At 36.9% G+C, this 7,869-nt stretch overlaps 2 protein-coding genes across 3 annotated transcripts; one reads left to right on the top strand and one right to left on the bottom strand.

Annotated features, from left to right (window-relative positions):
* The first annotated feature begins 1,580 nt into the window (after positions 1-1,580).
* LOC113330728 lies at positions 1,581-4,774 on the top strand. Of its 2 annotated transcripts, none has more exons than XM_026577557.1 (12): positions 1,581-1,851; positions 2,109-2,151; positions 2,297-2,323; positions 2,570-2,680; positions 2,793-2,914; positions 3,290-3,497; positions 3,609-3,713; positions 3,799-3,897; positions 3,995-4,015; positions 4,103-4,161; positions 4,249-4,339; positions 4,438-4,774. In XM_026577557.1, the coding sequence occupies exons 1-12, from the start codon at positions 1,619-1,621 to the stop codon at positions 4,549-4,551; spliced, it is 1,233 nt and encodes a 410-aa protein (XP_026433342.1). In that variant the 5' UTR covers positions 1,581-1,618; the 3' UTR covers positions 4,552-4,774. The 2 variants fall into 2 exon arrangements, with proteins under 2 accessions (XP_026433342.1, XP_026433343.1); XM_026577558.1 differs by having other exon boundaries at positions 3,609-3,714; positions 3,815-3,897.
* LOC113330727 (protein DETOXIFICATION 33-like) lies at positions 4,513-7,633 on the bottom strand. The gene is made up of 8 exons (XM_026577556.1): positions 7,149-7,633; positions 6,168-6,709; positions 5,991-6,077; positions 5,808-5,864; positions 5,489-5,727; positions 5,292-5,410; positions 5,130-5,216; positions 4,513-5,019 (listed from the first exon to the last, which is right to left on the bottom strand). Exons 1-8 carry the CDS (start codon positions 7,380-7,382, stop codon positions 4,939-4,941), a joined length of 1,446 nt encoding a protein of 481 aa, XP_026433341.1. The 5' UTR covers positions 7,383-7,633; the 3' UTR covers positions 4,513-4,938.
* Between the last annotated feature and the right edge of the window lie 236 nt (positions 7,634-7,869).

Here is a 7,869-nt window from a genome sequence, read left to right as displayed (position 1 = left end):
ACTCAAATGGGTCCGAGTCAGGGGTTATGTCTGAGTCATAGGTTGAGTCAGATCTGACTCAAAATGCAAAACAAACGGTCTGACTGCTGACTCGGCCCGAGTCAGAGGTTGACTCAGATCCAGACGCCGAGTCAGCTGCAAACAAACATGATGTTAATCTTTCCAATAATTCTCAATTAATCTTTATGCCAAAATTATTAACTAAGAATAACATTTGTACGGCTTATCACAAATGGAATTGGTTTATGTACTGTAATATGATTACTTTTTTGGTGAAATATCTTTATTACGATTGTGCTATAGAGGAAAGAAACTCCCCTTATCCATGATGCCTTTTTTTTATTGGTCACTATCTCATATGCTTATTCATTCCATTAACATGGTTTTCGTATTTTACCGGTGTTACTACAGTGCAGTGGTCGCCAGTACCAAGTTCTTTACCAATCAAAAATAAAAATAAAATAAAAATGATTCTCCTATTTTAGTTTGGTTGGAATGTGGGTGTAGGTTTAATAATTAACCAATATTGGTGATATAAGACTAGACAAAGTCATCGTTCATGGACCATGGTATAGCTTAACTCAAAAGTGTAAAACGTGTGCCGGCCTAGCATAACCCAGCTCACGAAATCACGTGGTTTATGCGTTGCATGTTGTGTTGCGCTGCACTAGAAATTAAGGTGTGTTGCCGGGTGATGGGTACCCTATGTTTTTCAAAGAAAATGTTTTCCAGCTGATTAGATATTATATCTATTGTTATAGAAATAAGTTAACATAATGACATTAAAATGTCGAAAATTTGTTAGAATAAATTATCCTTTTGTAAAATTCAATATTCCCTCCGTCCAACTTTATTTGTCTAAATTGTGTTTTTTTTAACAAATTTGTACCAAAAAATTGGTATATTTTCTATTAAAAATTTCTAATTATCAAAAAAGAAACAAAAACTACGACATGAAAACTAGTATATTGACCAAACAATTTGAAAGATTAATGGTGTACGTGGAAGTAATTTAAATTTCTTTCAAGTTTTTACAAAATCCAAATTAAACAAGTAAACTTGGACGGAGGAAGTATATTATATCATTTGTGTATTGCTTTATGACGTGTTTTCTTAGCTTCTTATTGTGGTATATCCTTATCTATCCCGCATGATGTGCCATGCTAGCATGTCAACACACAAGGCTGACGTATTGTCCTATGTTGTACGATAGGTCACATGTTGTTCTGTGCTTAAATTTTAACGTGTGTTGGCACGGTATAAATTACACCTCTAGCTTGCCTAGGAATGTGGATATTGCCCGGACAATTTTGTGCCGAACTTGGTGTACGGTAGCCAAGATTTTACGTGTACATCGAATATCCTAATGTTATGCTAGAGTTTGTTCTGGTTCACGCCCCTACGGCCTACCCATTGAGGTACAGCATATTCTCAGATTCACTTTTACAGTGAAATACTACTACTATGTTTGAATGTTTCCATCAAGGGCATCGTTTCATCTTTTAAATTTACCAATTGGCCCACTTCAACCTTTAAATCCATGAGACCATGAGCTATAGAAAGGAGAGAGAGAAGAGAAGCGAAGAGTAGAGAGAGAGAAGAGAGAGAGAGAGAGAGAATGGTGTTTGCTGCTAGTTACTGTTTTAAAGAGAAGAAACCATGTATTGGGTGGTGGGTTGAGAAATATTTCAAGGATTGTCTTTGCAATTTGAGTGATGAGATATCATTTACTTGTGGTATTGTTAGTCTAGTCTGTTGGGGAGTTGCTGAAATCCCTCAAATCATCACCAACTTTACAAATAAATCTGGCCATGGTGTCTCTCTTGCATTTCTTCTTACTTGGGTTGCTGGGTACGTAATTGTTAACTCCATTTCCTTCTAACTCCACCACTAAACCCTAATAAATTATTCCAGCACATACTCTTTTAGAGACATTGGTATCTAGACTTGGCCAAATAATTTACCCGCAAAGCTTGCGGAGATTGGTGGTGTGACCTGTACAAGGACTAAGGAGTAATTCCCGTAACAAAACCGCCTTAGCAAAACCCTCAAGATTATTTCTGACCCGCTCAAATCTGAATTCTATTGATTTATTCTTGTGCATGCAGGGACATTTTTAACTTAGTCGGTTGTCTTCTTGAACCAGCTACTGTAAGTAATATCATCATCATCATTCATCACTGAAACTGCAAACTTTTATTCTGGTTGTATTCTTTCTTTCTCTAACTTACTTTCCTCTCACTAAACCACTGTTTCTTTGTTTGTTTTTTTGTTTGTCGTTTTTGTTTTGTTCCAGCTGCCAACGCAATATTACACAGCTCTGGTAAATTTCGATTAGAATTTCTTTCATTTAATTTCAACTGCATAAAATGAAAATAACACCACTTGTCATGTGTTTGATGTTTTTGAGAAGGAAAAACACTGTGAAAGGATAACGATATCTCCAATGTGTGTGTTAGCTAGTCATTTATGAGTTATATCACAACCCTGCGATGTCAGTTATAAATTCATTCCTATAGGAACTCATTAAATCCAAGCATATCTTTAAATCAATATTTGTTGTGTGCAGCTCTATACAATCAGTACAATAGTATTGGTATTGCAAATTGTTTACTATGACTATGTCCTTCGATGGTGGAAACAGAAAAAAAATGTGAATACTATTGAAGAAACTCTGAGAGTATGTCAACTTTTACTTGTAACTTATAAAATTTGGTCTTAGTTTCTTCTAAGAAAATTATCGAAGATACGAAGTTTAGAATATATAACACGTATTTTTTGTTTGTACTTAGGTTGAGGACGATGATGATAAAGAAGACTATTCAAAACCTCTTAATCCTAAGCCATCATCAATGGATCCAAGGATAGCCATACCAAGGGGTTCACCCATAGCATCATCTCGGAGGCATTACACGTATGTCTACTGCACTTCGATGGTTAATATTCGTACATGCTTTTCACGGGTCAATTCACATACAGGACACTGCTTATCCTGAAAGAGTGAAAGGTCATTTTAAAGAAAAAGAAAAATTGAAATTGAAATTCCTCTCTGAAGCCCATATTAAGAATCGCGTCCAGGGTATTGGCATACCCTGGGGAAATGAATTTGAGCCAGGATAAGTTTAACAGTCCAGCTATGAGGTCCTGACCTGTGTATGTTGTCATAGTATGGGTGCTTAAATGTGTGCGTAGGAGCATGCTGTCAAGCAGTCAAAGTTTGTTGGAGCAGACATTAAAAACGAGCATGTGAAATAGTAATTTAATAAAATTATCTGACTGATAAGCGCAGGTCAGCGAGATCGTTGGCAAGTAGTAATACACCACCATTCGGATCTTATCTACGTATAGCAAGAAGTGGTCCTTCTGCCATTGAGGTCGATATCCACAAAACAAGTAATAATAATGGTTCATCCTCAGAGGAAGATGATGACAACGTTTTTCCACCTCCCCAAAAGACATCTCTTAGCCAACCCAGGAGAATTCCAATTCCTCGCTCTGTAAGTGTAGTTCGTAATAATGTTTATGTACTCCTGATTAAAAATGATATAAGATCGAGATTAGATGACTACTGAGACAAGCGTTTTGATATAAAAGTACGTTATATTCAGGTTGGTTATAGAGCAGCATTTGTCGCCACATCTGCTAGTTTACCCTTTGGAAGTAAGGCTATAATGGACAAGTATCTTGCATTGTCAGGAAGAAGATTACTGAGTGTAAGATTATTAACCCGACTGCATTTGTTAGCATAACAATGATTACAAGATTTAGTATAATGAAAAGTTTTCTTACTTGCATCAGGAGCATGGATCGGCAAACAACGAAGTACTAGGACTAACCTTAGGATGGATGATGGCAGCTATATACATGGGCGGTCGAATCCCTCAAATATGTTTGAATGTGAGTTTCAATTGATAGTAATCCTATGTGAGTTCTTTTCCTTCGCGAGCATAACTTGGTTAATTGGTGTACTGATGACTGCTATCTTACTGAACAGATAAAGAGAGGGAGTGTAGAGGTAAGATTTTTTTTCTTGTGCACCGTTGAAAGATAATTAAAATTGAAGTTAGTAATAGTGATTAATTCTCCGTGGGGTTCTGATTAGGGAATGAATCCTCTTATGTTCATCTTTGCACTCATTGCCAACGCCACTTACGTCGGAAGGTCTCTCTATCTCTCTCTATGTACCATTCCTTTTCTTTCACTAGCTTAACAGACAGAGAGTAACACAATTTTTTTATGTTAACGCAGCATTCTGGTGAGAAGCACAGCATGGTCAGACATAAAGCCAAACATGCCTTGGCTGTTGGATGCAATTGTCTGTGTTGCACTAGATTTATTTGTATCCTTCTATTACATAAAGAGTCAATTTTACAATTGAAACCTTTTCTTCCTTCATACTCATATTATATATGTTAACCTTGACAGACATGCACTTAGATCATTTTGCAGTACATCTTTTATGGAGTACTTCAAAAGAGGAAAATGGCTGACGGAGAAGGAGGTTACGGTGACTATGTCGAAGCTGAGAAAGCAATAATTACAAACCAGTAATAAGATGTTGTAATTCTGACTTAAGTTGAAGGATAGAAACAAGAAAACCCTACTGTAGTTCCTTATCTTAAAGCGTGTCGTGCATTTTATTGTATGTATTCATGTAACGTAATCGTCTAGTAAGTTTTACTTAAGAGAATAAACCTAATACCATGTGCACAGTTGCACCTATTAGGTTTGTATGTGGCTCCTGTCAAAATTATATTGTAAATTTGCTTCTTCAGTTATTAATCGGTGACGAACAACATATTGGGACCCAGGCTACGAGTTGCACGGGAGATGTATTATATCTCAGGTCATGCCAATCTTATCCCATGTTTAGTTTTATTGCAAGTTCTTGCGTTGTGTTATTCAGGAACTCCCAGTAGTTCTCCAAAACAATTGGTCTCATTGCCGAATTGTAATCAATTCTGTCAGAGACTCAGCATTGCCTCCCCATGTTCGTATTCGTTCTTCAGCTTGTAACGCCTGCATAAAGTAAAATTTAACAAGATGCATCCGATTAGTATAAGTGACACAGCATTTGCCAAAATGAACAGTAAAAATGTACTCTACATTGGATAACTTTGTTGACGGACCTCTTTTTGCCAGTTTGCTTTGATCATAACAACAAACAAAACAGCAGTTTGAAGCAAACATCCAACTATCATTCCCGTCCAGATACCCTGTATCATTGACGAGAGAACCAAATTAGTTTTTGATGATATTATTGGTGGAATTTTCAGATAGTGTTTGCTTACTTGAACTCTGAGATTGAATTTGTAACCAAGTATTGCTCCAATAGGCAACCCAAACACGTAATAACATACTACGTTTATGAAGGCAACCATGGATTGCCACCCTGCACCTACTGCTACCCCTGCAACGATTTCATTTTAAACTATGGATCATTCTCTTTTTTAATGTGCAACTATTCAGTAAAGAAAGAGAAAAATACCATGAAGAACAGGTTGGACGCTGCTGGCAAGAATAGTAGCCGCAAGAAAATACCCAAGCTTAGATGTCTTGTGCACAACTATGGGTTCTGTCGTAAACAATTTAGGGAAGTTATCTTTTGTGGCAAGAACAGCAATCATGAAAACAATCCCAAAAAGAGCTGCTGTGCAAACAGCTACCCCTACTGAAAATTTTGCCGCTTTAGGATTTCCTGCTCCAAGTTCATTCGAAACACGAACACTAAAACAAACAAGTTTATGTGAGTGATCAAAACAAGGATTTGGTTACACATATTTACGCTTACTATTGAAACAACTAACCTGACAGCTGCGTTGAAACCTAAAGCTACCATCACTGCCCATAATTCCAAGTTCATACTGTAAGAATCAAAACGTAGAAAACAGATTGAAAAATTAGTAAGTCAACCTAGATATTTCAATAAATATAAAGTTCAAGGAATCCTTGAAGTTCTAAATACCAATGAGGTATAGCCGAATACTAACCAGATTGACATAGCATCTACAGCTATCTCTGGATTTTTTAAACATCCCACAAGAATAATGATTGCTGTGAAATACCACATTTCTAAGCTGCCACCAGAGAAAAATTCATTTTAGCAAACAAATTTCATACTGCTTTTAAGATTGGATTCGTTTTGTATTTGAGTTTGGAACACAAACCACAACATTACGGCTGAGGCGAGTGAAAGTTTGACAAACCCATACAAATTTTTGAATGCTAGCGAGGAAAAACCTGTCCATGCATCTGGGAAGTATCCAGAAACTACATAGATTATCTGGGCCAAGATAAGAAGCCACCATGAAATGTCTCCTACTACTGCAGCCCCCAGCAAGCCATAACCAAGCTTCACAACCACTACCCAATTCATCAAAGCATGAAAGGCTAAGACAATCATAGATATTATGGTCATCACCCAAACCTTGCCTTGGGACTGCAGAAACTTCTGAATTGGAAAATTGATGGCGTATGCAAATAACTGAGGGATCACCCATCTTGCAAATTTCCCTGAAAGTTCAGAGATCTCTTTGCCCTGATGAAGGGACTTTAGTATTGGAGAAGCAAAGACATAAAATGGTACAAGAATCAATGCCGTCACAGCAGTAATTATACACGATCTTTGCAGATATACTCCAAGCATGTTAAATTGACCTGCACCAACTGCTTGACCACAAAGCGTCTCCAAGGCACTTCCCATCCCTAGCTACCACAGCAGAATACATGAAATTGTTGACAGGGTCAGTTGATAACATAAAGAGAAAAGAACTTCTTCTTAATTACCTACAATGTGAAGAAGTACTTAAGGAACTATTTGACCACTAGTACAGTGTTTCCGCAATACAGTGAGCTAAAAAAAAGCTGAAAGCCTACTCGATAAAACACTTATTTTACTGCCAAATCAGAACACATAACCTGAGGCCGTGGGTACTACCATCCAACTAGAGAGATAACCAAACTGCCATGCAAATACAATATCGATAATTTTGTTCTTTTATTTTTCAGTAATCAATTGCCCTATTGGAGGGCCAACACACACAAGGCATTAACATATCTTTACTGTAACTGTAATATAACCGCCCGCATAACAACGTGTTTGAATTCAAAGATAATGATAACTGAAGAATATACAAACAAAATCTTACCATGAATCCAAAAACAAAACCTTCAATGACATTCTGAACAACAGAGACAGCAGCAAGTTCAGTATCACCCAAGTGACCAACAAAAGCAACAGTAACAAGCCCTATTGAGAATTGACAAACTCCTGCAAGGATTGCAGGTCCTGCTATATGCCACATCTTTTTTGATTCATTCCAACTTTTATCAACTAATAAGTTTTTTCTCTCAATCAAATTAAACATCCCATCTTTTGCCATTGCAGAAGAACAAGAATAGAAACAAAAACAAGAAGAGAAGAAACAGACAAAGACTTGGTTGGTAAATTTCCCTCCTTAGCTGAAGCTCTTCTCAATCAAACTCACACATTGTATATGAATCAACTCTCATTCACCAAATCAAGTTTGTTAGGTTACTTTTATCTTTGTATTAGTAGGACTTTTATTTTGTATAGATGTCATGAAAGTACTAAAACACCTGGAGGTTTTGCATTTTCATAGACGAACGTGTTATCCAGTATTCAGTATATTTGGCTAGTCGTATTTGGCTGCATAAATAGACCTTCCTATAAGAGGTTGTCAATATGGTTAACCGACCCAAATACCGAATAATACCCCTGCGCGTGTACCTACATAAATACCGCAATGAAATTAAACGAACAGGATACTGATTTTTCCTGGTACGTCGGGTCATATACATTGTATACACAGTGATCAAACGATCAAGTAAGTGCCAACTAGAGACGTG

The sequence above is a fragment of the Papaver somniferum genome, unplaced genomic scaffold, assembly GCF_003573695.1.
Source record: "Papaver somniferum cultivar HN1 unplaced genomic scaffold, ASM357369v1 unplaced-scaffold_118, whole genome shotgun sequence".
NCBI lineage: Eukaryota > Viridiplantae > Streptophyta > Magnoliopsida > Ranunculales > Papaveraceae > Papaver > Papaver somniferum.
This window is presented reverse-complemented; position numbering and strand designations above follow the sequence as displayed.

Bases quoted from the DNA above. Each gene is read 5' to 3' on its own strand.
- LOC113330728 (XM_026577557.1), top strand. From the start codon at position 1,619: ATGGTGTTTGCTGCTAGTTACTGTTTTAAAGAGAAGAAACCATGTATT. The intron at 1,852-2,108 runs GTACGTAATTGT...TTGTGCATGCAG, and splicing joins CTTCTTACTTGGGTTGCTGG to GGACATTTTTAACTTAGTCG. The intron at 2,152-2,296 runs GTAAGTAATATC...GTTTTGTTCCAG, and splicing joins GTCTTCTTGAACCAGCTACT to CTGCCAACGCAATATTACAC.
- LOC113330727 (XM_026577556.1), bottom strand. From the start codon at position 7,382: ATGGCAAAAGATGGGATGTTTAATTTGATTGAGAGAAAAAACTTATTA. The intron at 5,865-5,990 runs GTTAGTATTCGG...TGATTCTTACAG, and splicing joins GTAGATGCTATGTCAATCTG to TATGAACTTGGAATTATGGG. The intron at 5,217-5,291 runs GTAAGCAAACAC...TCAATGATACAG, and splicing joins AATTCAATCTCAGAGTTCAA to GGTATCTGGACGGGAATGAT.